Source organism: Quercus lobata, chromosome 12, assembly GCF_001633185.2.
Source record: "Quercus lobata isolate SW786 chromosome 12, ValleyOak3.0 Primary Assembly, whole genome shotgun sequence".
Lineage (NCBI taxonomy): Eukaryota > Viridiplantae > Streptophyta > Magnoliopsida > Fagales > Fagaceae > Quercus > Quercus lobata.
This window is the reverse complement of record NC_044915.1, coordinates 7,696,260-7,715,140: the sequence shown is the minus strand read 5'-3', so window position 1 is coordinate 7,715,140 and position 18,881 is coordinate 7,696,260. Positions and strand designations below refer to the sequence as shown.

The 18,881-nt window shown below is 34.2% G+C and overlaps 1 protein-coding gene across 1 annotated transcript; it reads left to right on the top strand.

The window, feature by feature from the left end:
- Positions 1-1,280: 1,280 nt before the first annotated feature.
- On the top strand, positions 1,281-18,509 carry LOC115970843 (lon protease homolog 2, peroxisomal). The gene is made up of 17 exons (XM_031090462.1): positions 1,281-1,568; positions 2,240-2,355; positions 2,495-2,603; positions 2,741-2,910; positions 3,381-3,472; positions 5,010-5,189; positions 5,297-5,380; positions 6,615-6,742; positions 8,071-8,272; positions 8,368-8,574; positions 10,193-10,323; positions 10,748-10,961; positions 11,163-11,471; positions 12,640-12,834; positions 13,762-14,007; positions 17,074-17,175; positions 17,839-18,509. Exons 1-17 carry the CDS (start codon positions 1,462-1,464, stop codon positions 17,920-17,922), a joined length of 2,676 nt encoding a protein of 891 aa, XP_030946322.1. The 5' UTR covers positions 1,281-1,461; the 3' UTR covers positions 17,923-18,509.
- Positions 18,510-18,881: the final 372 nt, after the last annotated feature.

Here is an 18,881-nt window from a genome sequence, read left to right as displayed (position 1 = left end):
TCATGATATCTTTTATAGAACAGAATTTTACTCTCCGATAGTTGTTTGGGAACCATTTAATTCCCACGCGTTCATTTTCTATTATAATGTCATACATATTGCTAAGATTATCATGTAGAACGATGAACTTCACTCGAAAGCACTTTGAAATGTATACAGCTCTTGTCAAAGATGACATTCCTTGAGGAAAAATTCTAAAATTATATATATATATATATATATATATATATATACAGCTTATCATGTAGAATGATGAACTTCACTCGAAAGTACATTGAAAATGTGTGTACAGCTCTTGTCAAAGATGACATTTCTTGAGGAAAAATTCTAAAATGATATATATATATATATATATATATATATATATTATTTTTAAAAACGGATTTATTTTTTACGATTCAATTTTTGCAACAAATGAGATAGTGGTGATTCAAACCCTAATTTTCCTTACAAAAAAGACTAAATAATGCTACTGAACTACAAAATGTGAGTCCTACACAACTATGAAATCCACGTGGAATCTACTAACCCAACAAACCTTGTTTGACATACTCCCAACCTGATGCATTGAGTTGGTTTTACATTGGTTGATGTGTTAGATTGGGTTATGTTCTTATTATTTTTTTTCAAGCTTAGGTATGGTTTGGGATGACAAAATTTTCAACCCAAGTAACCCAACCCAATCCACACTATTAATAGTTTATAAAATATATGTATTTTAAATTTGTTATTTTGATATATTTCAGGTTTCAAGACTTAGTTTAAATTTGTTAGTTTGATTTATTTTAGTATTTTGAGAGTTAATTTTTATAAAATTTGAATATTAGGCCTAATTGTTTAACTTGTAATAATTTATTTTTTGAATAATAAGTTTAAATAGTTCAATGAAAAGATCGACAAAATGGCTTAAAACCAAATGACATAAAAAAAAAACCTCAAACCCAACCCAACCCTTGCATAGAAAATCTTAGCTGTTAAAAGAATTCAACACCCATTTTAAGTAAATGGAGAAGTTCCTATTCTTCCATGCACATCTCTACAGTCCACACATACTATGAAAGGCATGATTGCATGGATAAGATGTATTATTAGTCAATTATTATTTATCGGAGATAAAAATCCAAAATTAAGAAACTCCCGAGGATCGAGGGCTAATTCGAAATACCAAAAAACCACAAGGGGTTTAAAAAAAAAAAAAAATTACAAAGCATGGTTTAAATACGTGAAAGACGCAAAACCCGGATTGAGCTAATTTAACCGTGAGTCAGACTCTCAGACCAACCCACACGCAGACGCATACGCGGACATATAAAATAGTGTGTTCATTTTCATTTCATTCTCACCTTCATTTCTTGCTCAGTTGCCCACAAACCTAACCTCCACCTCACTACCTTCCCTCCTTTCTCTCTTCCCTTTAAAGAAAAACAAAAAAAAGAGAGCTCTCTCTACTGAGTTGTAAACATGGCTGAATCGGTTGAGCTACCGGGTCGACTCGGCATCCTTCCCTTCCGTAACAAGGTCCTTTTACCTGGCGCCATCATTCGTATTCGATGCACTTCACCTAGCAGGTACTCTCTCTCTCTTTCTCTCTCTTATTGTTCAAAATTCAATACATATTTTCCCGGAAGTTCAGAATTTCTCTCTGTTGAAAATTCAATATTTAGCGGTTATGGTTATAGTTTCGTTTGGTTGCTGAGAAAATTTCTTAGATGATAAACATTGCAGGTTTTCTTTTTAAGTGTTAATCGGGAACTAGAGGAACACAGGAGTAATTTTAATCATTATTTGTAAAAAAAGAAAAATTAGGAATTAGAGGAGCAGAGACCTCCAGCTGCACCGAGCTAACTGCTAATCGGCTTAACGTGTTTTTTTTTTTTTTTTTTTTTTTAAGTTTTCTAGTTCGTTCTCTTTTTCTTTGGTTTTCTTGGAAACCAATCGGAAATTGTACTCTTCCTTTTTAGTTTTGGTGGTCGATAATTCGATCTACTTTATTTAAAACGGTGTCGTTGAGTTCGAGGTAATTCTGCGTTTGGTTGCTCGGAAGTGGTAGGAATTGAAAAGAAAACCTGAAAATTTCACAAGATTCTTATAATTTCAACGTCTCAGTATATAATTTGCCAAGTTTTTCTTATATAGTATATACTCTCTCTTTTGCTCTGCAATTAAGGGGAGAATTTTTTTTTTTTTTTTTTTTAAATTTAAAAATGTAATTCAAAAAAATGGTTTGGTGTTAATGTAGTGTAAAATTGGTGGAGCAAGAGCTGTGGCAGCGGGAAGAGAAGGGATTGATTGGCATTCTTCCGGTTCGTGATGCTGCTGAGACAGCAGCAGCAGTTGTCCCCATGGTATCTCAAGGTGATCTTTTGACTTATTCACTCTTTTGGTTTCTATGAGTGACGAGTTTGTTTCCATTGCCTCTGTATGTGTGTGCGTGCGCCTGTGTTTTGATGGCATGGGAAATTATTATTATTTTTTGTGTTGTTGGAATTTATAGGCGTGGGAAGTGATTCCGGAGAGAGAAGCACAAGAGTTCAAGTTGGTACATCTGATTCTCAAAGGCTTGATGTCAAAAATCAACAGGAAAATATTCAATGGCATCCCAGGTATGCTTCATTGCTTCACTGCAGCATCTATAGTATTCTGCACTGGAAATTTTTGGCTAACATTTTTATTGTTGGATGCTTTAACAAGCTAGAATGTGAACTGTAAGCTTGTTATGACTTGGTATCTTATTTCGCAGAGGAGTCGCAGCTCGTGCTTTACATTTGTCAAGAGGAGTGGAGAAACCAAGTGGGAGGGTCACATACACGGTCATCCTTGAAGGTTTGTGCCGATTCAGTGTTCAGGAACTTAGCACCAGAGGAACGTATTATACAGCACGGATATCTCCTCTTGAAATGACAAAGACTGGTTAGTTGTTGTTTACATTCTTCCTTGCATATGTATGTTGGTGAAATATTTACAGGGAGATATATTATGGTTTATTGTTTGATTCACTTTCTCACTGTATGATACTATTCTGTTGTGACTCTAACCCAATAATGCCTGCCCCAAACCTGACTGACTGTTTCTGACTCTATAATCAGTGGTCCTAATATGAAATCTAGATATCAAAGGGGTTTCAAATGCTTAATATACATAAAGAGTATGGAGTGATGGGAAAATAACTAATAAACAAAGAAAGATATGATTCTTTACTCATGGTTTTATGCTTAAGCGCTAAACAGGAGTTATTGCTTTGGATGTGTGTGCATTAAATCCTTGCTGCTTTGTATGTTGTTTCTAGATTCTATCAACTTCTTTAAGCATATCATGAGATCACTACTGTTGCCTTGTCTGCTGACAAGATAATTACTTCTTAATTCTGAAATCTTGACCAGAGATGGAGCAAGTGGAGCAAGATCCAGATTTCATAACATTGTCTCGTCAATTTAAAGCAACTGCCATGGAATTGATATCTGTTCTTGAGCAGGTAAAACTTTTGGTTAGAATCTATTCCAATTCTTTGGAAACCTTTTTGGGAATGAGTATTTTTCTTTTGGTTGTGTTATATAATAGGAAAAGCATGCTCAAGGGCATCTGACTCTGGAAGCAGTTTTATACATAAATTGCAATTTTTCATTCTAAAGTTTCTTGTGCTCGTTTGAAAAGATTTAAGATATTTGTGTTATCATTAGTAACTTATTTTTGTGCTGAAAAATTTTTCTTGTAATTTTTTTTTAATTGCAATCTTAACTTATAATTGTTTAAGAACCACGCCTAATAACCGGAGGTCACTAGTTTGAATCTTCCCTTCTCCCTCTCCTTGGGCCAAAACTTATAAACAAAAAAGTTTTTGATTACCAATAAATTGCCATTACTCCCAACAGTAACAAATGAAAATTTTTAAAAACTTAAATAAGAGGTAGAGTGGAGACAAGTTTTGAATTTAGGACCACTTGCTCTGATACCATGATAAATTACCACTAGTCCTAATAGCTTAAGATGGTAAGAAATAGTGAATCTACTTATTTTAACATATCTTTTATGTGGCTCCCTTTCTTCTTGGTGAATCATGCTTATATATATATTTTATATATATATATATATATATATATTTGATAAGGAAAATGAAATGTGCTTATATTGTTATTAACACTTCATGGATGAGATGTAAATAATGTTTGATCTGGAATCTTTTCATCATTAGCTGATATTTTATTTTATAGATTAATTATCTTTGCTTTTCAAATAATTTTTTTGGTCACATTTGTTTAGTGTGAAAAGATGCTATATTAGCATGAGAACAAGCACACACTGGTGAGGACACCAAATTGGTTCTATTTAACGATGATTGATTTTTTTTTTTTTTTAATGATCAATCCTAATTTATTATTTTGGTCTTGTACTTGTGATTTGGAAATGTTCAACTATTATTTTAGGAGATTTGACTTAATTTGTGACTCATAGTATTATTTTTATTATTATTTATTTTTAGGAAGCCACATACAAGTGATGGGTAATATGTTTGACATTGTTTTTTGTAAACTTTAGGATAAATTGGGAAGAATAAATATTTCTTCCTAGGAATAAACCAAATTTGGGACTCTCACATTTTGGGAATCTTCAGATTCATAATCAAATCAAATGTGACACACCAAGAGCCTTGTAGCTCAACTAGTTGGGACCTCCTGATGTATCCAATGAAGATATATATATATATATATATATATATATTTGAAAATATTTTAAGAGTTGACAATACGACATTTATCTTAAAAAGTAGGTCTAGCATACCAAAACTCAAAAAAAAGGGGGCAAATAATTCATGGTGAAGGGGGATATATTTTTGTCTAGGGAATTGGTGGGAATTTTCCCTACTCCACCCCTTGCTCTCCCATTGCTGAGATATATCCCATAAGATTGATTTATTTATAGGTTGGGGAACTGTCATCTTTTTGTTTACTGCATGCATATTTATGTCGTTATCCTTCTATCAAAAACTCACACATTCTTAAATGTACTCATAGAAACAAAAAACAGGAGGAAGGACAAAAGTTCTTTTGGAGACAGTTCCTGTTCACAAATTGGCGGATATCTTTGTTGCTAGTTTCGAAATAAGTTTTGAAGAGCAATTGTCTATGTTGGATTCAGTTGATTTGAAAGTAAGGCTTTCAAAAGCTACTGAAATAGTTGACCGCCATTTACAGGTAACTTCTAGATGTTGTTTGTGGTTGACATCTGGTGCATTTGCATCCTGGTATTTTGAGGATTCTTTTGGCTTATATGGAGTCATGTTAATGGTTACTTGTGACAGTCAATACGTGTAGCAGAGAAGATTACACAGAAGGTTGAGGGACAGTTATCGAAATCACAGAAAGAATTTCTTTTGCGTCAGCAGGTTAGCTTTCTAACAATATATATACAGTTATTTTTTTTTTTTTTTTATATATATATATATAGATATATTGGAGTGAAAAGAGTTAGATATATTCACAAATTGTTCCCTTCACCCCTCCTTTCCTTGGTGCAAATGTTTCTTAATGGGGCCTTGGTCCCAATGGCCCTAGTGCCCATCATCGTAAAGGTGGATCGATGAATTTTTCATTTCAACTTCGTTGGTTACTTGTTACTAATGTCTTAAGACATGTGAAGGGCTTGTCCCTTCAAGAACTTTACAGGAAATTGGTCTTGTTTTAGAGTCTTCATATCTCTTGAGGTACAAACCTTGAATTATAAGATGCATCACCATGCTTATTGCGAAGGATTCACCTTATATATTAAAGGAAAAAAACGGTTTATTTATCAAAATAAACCTTTCAAGTCAATTTCTGTTCCAATTTTTCATAAGTTGCATGTGAACTAATATCTTACACCATAGATTCCTCTGTAAGGGGCCAGGAGATTAGGCCTAATTTCCTGAAGAGTAGGCATGATCTCATTGAGCACTTCCTCACTTCTTTAGAATCTCAGCTTCCCCTTTCCTTGGTCCAAACTTATCCAAAAAAGAAAAAGAACCTCACTTCTCTTTTCTGTTGATTGCCATTCTTTTTATCTGGATTCTACATACTAATCAGAAAATGGTGACTTAAATTATCCCTTACAATATGTTGCAGCTATGCTGTAGGGTGGTTTGCAGTGTTCCCTAAACTACAAAATTTTGCAGTTAACACCTTGATTTGTAATGTTAGCCACGCCATCTAAAATTAGTGTCAAATTTAAGAAATCGATGGGTTGGTTGGGTGGTGGGGTGTACTAATATGTCAAAATTAATAGGTGAGTTCCCATTAATTTGCATAGTCCACCCCCAATCAGCTTACTAATATGTTAATTTTCACATTGGGCTTGAATGGTGGGTTGGGCATTACAAATATTCTCAAATTAGGGCGTGATTGCAAAAAATTGTAATTTAGGTTGGACATTACAAATGACCCCATAGTACTTATCAATAAAAAATTACAAATGACCCCATAGTTTAGGGTGGATGGCTATAATTAACCCTTATTACTTTTATTTTTTCCACATTTGTTTGTCTTTAATTGTGCATTGACAAAATATTTATTCTGTTCTTTTACTATCTTTAGCTGCTCTATTTATTCCTCTTCCTTGGCTACAAAATCTGAAACATATTTCAGATGAGAGCTATAAAAGAGGAGCTTGGTGACAATGATGATGATGAGGATGACGTTGCTGCCTTGGAAAGAAAGATGCAAAGTGCAGGAATGCCTTCAAATATCTGGAAGCATGCACAGAGGGAGTTAAGGTATGATCTGTTGAGAAATGTAGATAAAGGTCGACAGTCTGCAGGCTTGCGGACAAATAATGTTCTGGTGTTTCATAAAAGTAGTTGATTCTTTTCATACTATGGATGTTGGTAAAACTTTGACGTGGCATGCATTTACATCTTGAAATAATATGAGTTATCCAATTTATCATCTATGGTATTCTGATCAGTAAATTCTGGGGAGACGTCTGTCCTTTAGGGAGTGATATTGTGTTGGTATTGCGATGGTCATCCAGAGCCAAGCTACTACTAATTTCTCTTCATCTTTCCTCATCTTTTCCTTGTTATTGTGTAGACCTCCTCTGCTTTTTTTTTTTTTGTTTGCTTTCTTGTCATAAAGTCTCAAATCACTTATAGAGATAAGAAAAATGAAATACTGATTCTTAATTCATTATGAAGTACCATTTACTGTTGAAGCATCATGCTGAACACTTTTTACTTGTATATTTTGGTTTTTGGGAACTGATAATAATTGCTGGCTGCCTAAAGAAAATGCTTTAAAAAAATTGTAGTTGATGGCCTTTTAAAAAATTTTCCATCAATACTAATTAATTTCTCACTTTAAAATGAACACTTGTATATTTTGGTTTTTGAGAAATGATAATAATTGCCACTTGCCTAAAGAAAATGCTTTAAAAAAATTGTAGTTGATGGCCATTTAAAAAATTTCCATTGATAATAACCAATTACTCACTTTAAAATGTTCTGGGAAGCTTGAATTGAGATTTTGAGTTTTTACTGCAATGAATCTCAGTTTTTTAACTGTGAAATGCCAGAGGATACCGTACCAAAAGGACTGGGTATAAGGAACTTTTGATGAATCTTGTTGTTTCTTGTTTGTCAAATTTTATCTCTAGTACCACTTGCTGTCTATGCTTTGATCAAGTGGCATGGTTCTCATTGTTAATTTACCAATTCTCCTAAAAGCATAAGTTATTGGGATATGGTAAGTTTAATCATTTAACCACATACTTCTAAGACTCCCCCTCATGTGTGGGCAAACTACCTTTTAATAGGTGAGGCCCAACATGTGGGATTTTAAATGGAAGATAAAGTGAAGGAGATAGGGATTGAATTTAGGACCTCTTGAACTGATACCATGTTAATTTACTGATTCTCCCAAAAGTTTAAGTTATTGGGATATGGTAAATTTAATCATTTAACCACATACCCAAAAGTTTAAGTTATTGGGATATGGTAAATTTAATCATTTAACCACATACTTTTAACACTCATATTTCAAATTACACAAATTGAGCAGTGGACTTGCATTTAATTTTTTCTGTATTTTTATTTTGAAATCTCAGGAGGCTTAAAAAGATGCAACCTCAGCAACCTGGATATAATAGTTCACGAGTTTACTTGGAGCTTCTTGCTGATCTGCCTTGGCAGAACACCAGTGAAGAACTTGAGTTGGATTTGAAAGCTGCAAAAGAACAACTTGATAGTGACCACTATGGTTTAGTCAAGGTTAAGCAGCGGATTATTGAATATCTGGCTGTTCGAAAGGTTAACCAATTTTATAGTTCTTGTTGCGAGTAGTATTTTAATGTTTTTTAAGTTTTGAATTTGATGTTTATTTGGAGTGAATTCTTTCATTGCAGCTTAAACCAGATGCAAGAGGTCCAGTCTTGTGCTTTGTTGGTCCACCAGGTGTTGGGAAAACATCTTTGGCATCATCTATTGCTGCTGCTTTGGGCAGAAAATTTGTACGCATATCACTTGGTGGAGTTAAGGATGAGGCTGATATTAGAGGGCATAGGAGAACATACATTGGAAGCATGCCTGGGCGTCTTATTGAAGGGTTAAAGGTATATATATATATATATATATATTTTCTTTTTTGGGTACAATATTGACCTGTCTTCTTGCTACTTCTTTTGATAGAAGGTATATCATATCATATGCTTGCAATTGTGTCTCTGTGTTTGATGGCTCGAGGAAATTGAATGTTTTGTTCTATTATATTTCAAATGGGGACTACTATATTGAAAAAACCAAATCTACCAATCAAAGGAAAAAGAGAAGTGTGGAATAAGTATTTATGAAGTAGAATTATTCATCCTCCCTGCCCTTACAAAGATGTAATGCAGATGCACCAGATTGAAGAAGGCCCAAATTTTATTTTTTCTCATCCAAGAACTTCTCATGCTTCATATTCAATGAAGAATCATGAACTTTATATAGTATAAACATTTTTTTTTTTGGTTACTGTAGAAAGTACTGATAAATGTGTAGTACATTCACCCTTCATTGAACTGTTCATGTAAAGGACCTATGTCCACAGTTATTGCTCTTCATACTTGGCCTGGTTTGTTCACTGTAGGCAGTGGTAGTTCTGATTAATATACCGATTCTTAAGCCCAGATTTTCATCCTCCTTTGGTTTAGAGGATGTTTCAGTGCATACTGGCAATATCATGTGTCCAATGATACTGGCAAATTATGCGTGAAATCATGTGGGCATCTTTACCACTCTTTTTCTTTCATGCTATCATGGAGCAAAGTTATTTCATCCTTATTTTTATGCCATGTACTGACTGGCCTTCACAGAGTGATTTACAACTCAGTGTTAGATGATTCTCTGCTGAAACTGTAAGAGTAATTTTTTACTTTGTTCAATTGACAGTTTAGTTGTACAATTTAAATGATTAAACTGATCATTTCCTAACAATTTAAACTTTTGGGACAAGTGGTAATTTATCATGGTTTCAAAGCAGGAGATCTTGAGTTTGAATCCTATCTCTATTCTACATGTCATTTAAAAACTTAAAAATTTCAATTGTTGGGCCTCACTTATTGAGGGGAGATTGGGCACACAAGTGAGGTGGAGTGATAGAATATCGGTTAAATGATTAAATCCATCATTTTCTAACAACTTGGTCTTTTGGGACAAGTGGTAATTTATCATACCATATAAAATTTAGTTTGCCAATAATTGGAAGAATTTTACAGTTCAGATAATTAAAGCCATTTGCTAGATGATAACCATCTGATTCAATTTGGCAATGCCCTTTTATGTGAGCAACTATCATATCATATACAGTTTAAGTTTTGCCAATAATTGAAGTTTTACAGTTTAGATAATTAAAGCCATGTGCTAGATGAAAACCGTCTGATTCAGTTTGGTAATTCCCTTCTATGTGAGAAACTATCATAACATATACAGTTCAGTTTGCCAATAATTGAAATCTTTAGATGATTAAAGCCACATGCTAGATGAAAACAATCTGATTCAGTTCGGCAATGCTCTTCTTTGTAAGCAATTCATTGGGTCCCGATACTTTGTGGCTAAGTAGCTATGTCTTTGGACCATACATATGTCTAGGCATTTATATGTGATGCTTCCATATTGTGCAGGGTGACGATTTATTGTTTGGTCTTATTTTCTTGTATTTTGTAATTTGGACCTATTTATTTTGTATCTTAGAGAGTAGCTGTTTGTAATCCGGTCATGCTGCTGGATGAGATTGACAAAACGGGTGTTGATGTGCGTGGGGATCCGGCTTCAGCTTTACTGGAGGTTCTTGACCCAGAACAAAACAGAACATTCAATGATCAGTATCCTATTCTCTTCAGGATGTGTTTAATTACTCTAGTTATGGATAGCTGGCATATCTTTCTTTCAACTGAATGTATTACACGTCATTGAAAGATGTTATCTTCCAAACCTTGAGTATGATTTACAAATGTCATATGCTTTGTTCTGTAGTTGCAATTTGGTATAAATCTATAAAAGCTACTTTTGTCTGAAACTGTCGCATGATTGCTAGCAGATGTATATTGGTCTTTTTCTTATTAACTTTAGTGGTTTTCAACCATGATTATGGTTCATGACACTTTTTTATTGCTTGGCTACGTATCTTAATGTAGGTTAGATATAATGTCTGACATAAAAGATGTACATATAATGAAAGAAATGTCACACTGCAAAATCTCATCAGTGCTTAGCATCCGTAATGATTCCTTAACTGAAGTCCTATAGCTATTTGAATGTTCCATTTGACCTTTCAAAGGTGGTTTTTGTGGCAACTGCAAATAGGGTGCAGCCTATTCCTCCTCCACTCTTAGATCGGATGGAAGTCATTGAGCTGCCTGGATACACACCTGAAGAAAAGCTTAAAATAGCCATGCGGCATTTGATTCCCAGAGTTCTGGATCAGCATGGGTTGAGTTCTGAGTTCCTTCAAATTCCAGAGGTACTGAACTCATTATACAGTGTTTTCATTAAGAGTTAATGTGGCTAAGAATTAACTTCCATGATTACCACATTTTACTTTTAATCTGTCAAAGGCACCTCACTTTCAGATTTTATCATCTGCAACAGTCTGTTGGTTCTGTTATAAGTTTCCATCACACTATACAGGATTAATATTATTAATACCTATCTATTGTTGTAGGATATGGTGAAACTTGTCATTCAGCGGTACACTAGAGAGGCTGGTGTTCGGAATCTGGAGAGGAACTTGGCTGCCTTGGCTCGTGCAGCGGCAGTGAGAGTTGCGGAGCAGGAACAAGCTGTCCCGCTAAGCAAAGATGTGCACCAGCTTGGTTCACCGCTGCTAGAAAACAGACTTGCTGATGCTGACGGGGGTGAAGTGGAAATGGAGGTCATTCCGATGTCTGTAAATAATCATGAGATATCAAATACGTTTAGGATTGCTTCACCCTTGGTTGTGGATGAGGCTATGCTAGAAAAAGTACTGGGGGTAATGATCTCTCTTTCTCATGCGCTCACTATATACATACATACTTTCATACCTATATATATCTTAACTGGGGGAGGGGGATTCGGAACCTGAACGTTTCTATTGGAAATAGCAAGATTTGCCAGTTGACCTTAAGGCAATTGGCTATGTACATGCATGCATACATAGTGTGTGAGAATGAACTTTTTTGTCTTATCAGGATATTCATAGGAATTAGAACTAGTTGGTCAGTTTGCATCACATGCAAACTGTAGCACATGCCATTTGACTGGTCTCAACCATGTGGATGGGTCTTTGTAGTCCATATTGCTTCAACTCCATTATAATGTAGTGCTTGGTAATGAGCATCTTGACAGGGCTCTATTTGAAGATCAATATACCTAGATGACTATTTGGGTGACCCTTTTTTTTTTGTGTGTGTGTGTGTGTGAAGAAGTTTTAATCTATATATCTACTTTTAAAAGTTCAAAATATTTACATGAAACAACAAAGCCTTAGTCTCAAACTATGGGTCAGCTATGGATCTGCTCAAACTAATCGGGTCGGAGACATATATTCTTCTCCGTCATTATATCCTATTCAAATCATATTCTTTGTTAATTCCTTAGTTTGCATGTCCTGTTTTTACTGCTTCTGCTAGTATTATTTAGACCTGTTGAAGTCTTTGCTAACTAGGACTTTGTTTGAGTGGTCTCGTATTTGGGATTTTACGGATTGTATTTCCGTGTCTGATTTCTTTCATTCTGTTAGCTTTTCCCATCGATTTGTTTGTATCCTTTTTTTTGCAGTGTGTTTACTATCGTAAACTCATTGTACTTTTCTTATCAATAAAGATTTTATTACCTATCAATAAAGAAAGAAAACATTTATTGAAGCACTAGAAGTGCATTTTTGTGATTCATCTAAGCCTTCCCTTAGAATGGATTTTGGTCTCAGAAAACTATTATATGCACACTATGGGATTGAAGGATCTGTATAGCTAAAAGTATATGTAAAATTATTATTCCCTGCAGTTTGGAGTTATACCCTGGCCTACCACATCCTCATGAGCTCATCATGTCTGATGTGGCCCAGAAACTAGAGAAGAATTTTTGTATAATAAAAAATATTTTATAGTTTTTCTCAGTTATGTAAGTAGCGTTTGATTTTTTATTATACTGTAATGCAGCCTCCAAGGTTCGATGATAGAGAAACTGCAGAACGGGTTGCAAGCCCTGGGGTATCTGTGGGGCTTGTTTGGACCACATTTGGTGGAGAGGTCCAATTTGTAGAAGCCACAGCTATGGTGGGAAATGGTGAATTACATCTCACAGGGCAACTTGGTGATGTTATCAAAGAATCTGCACAAATAGCACTAACATGGGTAATTGATTCTTCTGAGTTATATTGTATATTATTAGTTCCTTACCAGTCATTAACTAGCCAGTCTTGCTGGTGCCTCATTTGAGCATGCTCTTGAATTGTTTCGATTGATTATTTATCTGTGTTGCAATTTTCAAACCGATAATTATAGCACCCTTGGTATATGTACCATGTAGCCATATACTTGAAGAAAAAAAGTATTATGTAGCCATATAAGAGGTAATTTTTCTTAATAATTGGAGGAAGAGTCAATTGAATATCTTCAAGATAATTGCATCCAGTGTAACTTTCTCAAATAGCGTCTCTCAATAGTTTCATAGAAGTCATCCTTCCCTTTTTTTCATCAGGAGAATACCTATGTTTTCATATTATAAAAAATAATTATTTTCCCCCTTAGAGAGTTGATCTACAACTATTTTCCCTTTCATATTTTTTAATGTACCCACAGGACTGCTTATTTTCTGAAAGCTTCAGGGCTTTTGCACGAATGACTGGTTGAATATACATAGTGACAGTTACATATATTTTGGTATCCTTTCATTCTTCCTGTCAAAAAAATTATGTGCTTTTCGTATATGCATTTATTACCTAGAGATAACTAATGACACTATAAAAGCTGTAATTCCCTCCTGCTCCAAAAAAAAAAAAATCCCAGCCCACCCCCCTTTTCTCTAGTTGTGGATTAAATTAACAATATTCGGAAATAGAGAAAGGAAAAAAAAAAAAAAAATCCCAGCACATACTCTTTTCTCTAGTTGTGGATCAAATAGTGTTATATTTAGCACGTGTCAACATGTGTCATAATCTTGTTCTGGGATTGCAAATTGTACTCAAGAAATTTTTGTTCCACTCATTAGCAACCTGTTTTTGACCCATGCAAATGTTAGTTTGAAATTATTGATGTTAGAACCTTCCTTATTTTTATCAGGTAAGAGCCAGGGCAGCTGATCTTAATCTAGCAGCTTCTGAGGATATCAATATCTTGGAGGGCCGGGATATTCATATACATTTTCCTGCTGGGGCTGTACCTAAGGATGGGCCCTCTGCTGGTGTGACTCTGGTAACAGCACTGGTTTCACTGTTCAGTCAGAGAAGAGTGAGAGCAGACACAGCAATGACTGGAGAGATAACATTGAGGGGTCTAGTGCTACCTGTTGGTGGGGTCAAGGATAAGGTATGCAATACTCCATTTCTTATTATTGTCATTTGTAAAAGGGAAAATTCTACTAATTTACGACAGTAGTCTTTTTGGAGGTATAATAAAAATTATGGAGTGAGGGTTTCATTATCAAACTTTTTACCCCTTCTAATTTCCGTTAAGTACCTTGACTGGAATACATTTGGATATGTACATGATCCTTCTTGCTTCTTGTTGTCAGAGCTATCTTTTAAATAATCCAGTAGATATACTCACACGCAATGTACAAATAGTGTCTTTCAGTCAAATTGCTTGGGTTAGGTTTGTATATTTGACCATGGATGCACGCCTAGTCTTCTGGTCACAAGTGAGCAAGGTCTTACTAGAAAACAAGTTCAATTACAAATAACATCCTGACACCAAAAGCCCACAAAATTAGATTCTTTTCCACATGATCAATAATAGCATAACACTAACATTAAAAAGAATATAGTCTGAATACTCTTCTCACACAGCACGCTGATTAAAAGTCCTGTGAGCTAGCTATTCTTTAGAATTTGAAATGAAGAAAAGAAAAGAATGAGCTAGACACGGCTCAGTAACTAAAGGCCTTATAGCTAGAAACACAAAAATAATGGTTTACAGTAAACAAATTTCGTAGGCATGGAAACAATAATTAAGTTCATTTAAATTTTAGGACTACTCATTACATGTTTGAAAGCAAATAATAATTATATCAAATAATCATTGGACTTTGAAAATAAATATTGTAAAATATTATATATATTAAATAGTTGTGACTATGGTCATGCTTAGGGGTGGAGAAAAGGCTATTGAACATCCCTTCTTTAATTCTTAATTTATGTGTATGTGTATATATATATATTGACTTGTATATGTTTAGGCATGTAAAGTGACATTTATTATTTAAATTATTAAAAATCAATTAAATTGTTGTATATTCCATAAATTTTAAAATTATATTATACTCTAACCATGTAAAATGTTTAAAGAATAATAATTGTGATCAATTTTTAAAAGATGGTTCATAGTTATTTTTATTTTTATTTTATCTGTGAATAAAAAACTTTATTGAAAATATAAGAAAAAACAAGAAAAGAAGCAAATTCCTTGTAAAACAGGAAGTGTACAAGGAAAGCAAAAGTTTACCCAAAATTCCATAAATCTACAAAATCTAAAACATAAGTGTATGTCAAGACCGATCAAAGCATTCCTCCATTCAAACAAAGACAAAAGGAAAATGCGCTTCAACTTGATGATAGAACGCTCCTCCCCTTCGGAGATTTTTGTTGTTCCATTCTTGCCATATGTTCCACATAATAAACTGCAGAATAAAACCCCAAACAGATGCAGTCCTATATCACCCAACACCTCAAAGCCAACAAGCAAGCAACTCAACCATTTGTTTAGGCATAACCCAGGAAATAATAAACAAGCTAAATACAAAGGACCATAGCTCAGAGGAAAAAGGACCATAACTCATAGTAAGGACCATAGCTCATAGTTTATAAACTTGATGAAAAAATTGTTTTATGTATAGAATAAGTTGATGTAAATTTTTTTGCTATGTATGAAAAGAGAACATGTATCTAATCAAGTTACAAACATACTATACATACATAATAAAATATATATATATATATATATATATATGTATATATGACTAATAGATTATTTTCTGGATTTAAAATTTTTTGATAGATTTAACTTGGTCATGCTATATTTCATGATTAGGCCCAGAACCAGGGCTGTAGTAAGCCCTAGAAGAAATTTGTTTCTATGCCAATGTATACACCCATTGGTAGGGTCCAAAGCATAATCAAACAGTAATAGTTAAATTCCCAAAACTTAGTCATTCCATTTTCGTTAAATTTAAGTCATATTCAATAAAGCTCTTTAATAAACACAAAAAATCATTAACTATCCCCAAAAAAAAAAAAAACACAAAATCATTGTTTTATCTCATTCAAACATTAGTTCTTTTTACAAACATTTCACATGCTGGATCCAAGTTTTTGAAGAATGTGATGTTTGCAAAAATGAAATTAATTTAGTCAAAACTCTATTATTTCAATGAGGAAATTATGAATTTTCTCTCTCAACTAACTTAATTAAATAATTCAAACAATAAATTTCATAATGAGAATTGAGAAATAAATAACTGTTTCATTAAACAAAACATGTTTCAAGCAAAAAAAAAGTTAAAAATCACTATCTAACAGGAAAGGTTACTTACCTCCAATATCCTTATACCAAAATCTCAAAGTTAGGACACCTCAAGACAACCTAATACAATCATATGCACAAATTATTTCACCCACCCCAAACTTTGGCAATTAACCCAATTTATGCATTTTTTCATCTAATTGGAATTTATCCCCTCAAAACACATCAACAGGGGGAGTGTGAAATTTTTGTTATTTCTAGAACTACGGTAAGACTCCTAAAAATTTCCCCTAATAATTCCAAGAGTACCTATATAAAACTTCCATTTAAATTTTCAATGTATCTAGAACTACATCCAGGGTTAATTTTGTCCCAAAGTGGTGTCTACTAGTCTTTTTTGGGTGAATGAGTCATAGTGGACCTTTACTGGTCCTAATTGGGCCAGGGGTGGGCCACACTCTTTTCCAACAATGTGGCCTACAAGTGGGCTTTGTCAGGGACCCTTATTTTCCAGATTTGATTTTTTTAAATATTTTCTTATGCAACTCCTTTTCATGAATCAGATCAAGTTCCCACTTAATTTTTCAAGTAGAATCCAAATATACAGTTATTTATATGAAATTATAATTGTTAAGATCACATTTAAGGTTAGTTTGCTTACTATTTCCCTGCAAAAATCAAGTTATAAACATCCTAGAGTCAATAAATTTTACCTTAAGACCCAAAATTCATCAAAGTACACACTATTTGGCTTAAATCTTTTTGATCATGAAAAATCCCCAAATTCCAAAGCCTTAAGAGAAATGTTTGACAGCATAATATTTGGGTAATGGTGTGTAGTGAATGAGTTGATTCTTATACATTCATAATATTTACAAATATTTGTGTAATAACTTATTTTAATATAAACTGTAGATTTTGGCAGCACACCGCTATGGTATCAAGAGAGTTATCCTGCCTGAGAGAAATTTGAAAGACTTGGTTGAAGTACCAGCAGCTGTTCTTGCCAATCTGGAGGTAAATTTGTTTTCATTTTGGCCAAGGTGTTTTCAATTATTTAATGCATGTGTGAATGCACTTTCAGCTTAAATCTTGTACATGTGATGTTTGGTACAATATAAGTAATACAAAATTGAGCTTGAATGCACATAGAAAGGATATTTCCATTCATATCAAAATTTGGAAGGCAGTAATTAGGGATTGTCTGGGAAAGTGAGAAGCCTGTTAGGTCTTTTATAACTTTCGGCACTTCCTGAATCATCTTCAAAAGAATATGGATAGCAAAGACTGTATTTGGTTTATGTGCTAACTACCAACCTGCTTGGATGGATTCATTATGGGTTAATTATTGTTTCACACTTCAGACTTCAAATGTTTCACACAACGTCCCACTTTCACATCAAATGTCCATATTTTACGCTTGATATGAAAGAGTAGAGACCTGATGTGAAAGAGTGAACAATTTTGGAAGTGAAGCAATCAAAGCCCTTCACTATGATTTGCCAACTCCCCAGCTCCTTGGATATGATGATCACGTGATGGACCAATTTTTCCTTACATGCTCTGAGAAATGCTTGCATAAATTGTCATTATTTGTGGTTTTCATTTGGGCCTTTGTTTTCACTGTGTGAATTGCAAGAATAAATTGTGTTCATACTTTTTCACTAAAATGTTTAACAGGTACTACTTGCTAAGCGAATGGAAGACGTGTTGGAGCAGGCCTTTGAAGGTGGGTGCCCTTGGAGACAAGGCTCGAAGTTATGACAGGACTCTCAAGGCCTATTAAACAAACAAAATCTTTGGTGATTAATCTGCTGTGCCTTTTGCCACATCCATTTGGCATACAAGATTTCCCATTGTTCAACAACTGCCTTGAGTGATCGGAGACTGAAAAAATTGACTTGAACTAGTCATGCTCCGGTGAAATAGGGTTTTAACTTGATTTGGAGCGGCTCAATGATCCGAGCTCTTTTTTTGATGATTGGATGGAAGTGCTTCCAATGTATTGCTCTTTTTTTTTGGGTATAATTAATCTGTAATTATTGAGGGAGAGCAGCTGCTTCCCTTTAGTTTTTCCACATCCCCCTCCTTTTCTTTCGCTCTGTAATCATAAATTAATTTATTCCTCATTGTGTATAAATATCATTATTTGAGCAAGGGAATTCATGCCATCCAATTCATTTGTAACTATTAAAAAAATTTGATGTTTCTTCTCTTCATTCTGAAGGCATGTATAACTGGTAGACATTGTGGTTTAGCTTCTTTGTGTTTTACCTTTGGTGTAGGCAGGGTGGTTGTTTTAAAAGAATTTAAACAAAGAATAGTACTGTATCTATTTACTATTTACCGTACCCTCTAATTTGAAGCTACACTGAGGGATGTTAAAATTTAATCTGTTGATTGAGGTGGCACTGGCAGGTTTTATATGAAGTGAGGGTTTTAAAGATAAAACCCTAGAACCTAAGTTGGCTGGTCAGTTTCTGAGGGATGGAGAAGGCTAAATGCAAGGAACGCTAGTAATGCCCTAGCGAGCGAGTAAAATTGTTGTCTCGTTAAAGGAGGCTTGTCTTCTTGATGATCTATGAAACGTATAGACTAATGAGATTCACAAATTGTGAGAATGAGTGCATATATCTAATGTAAAGATTCTTTCCCTGTTATGCTGCAGTGGAAAAACACTGGCGACGCAGTAGCTTTCAGTTTTCTATGGTGTTTTAAAGTTG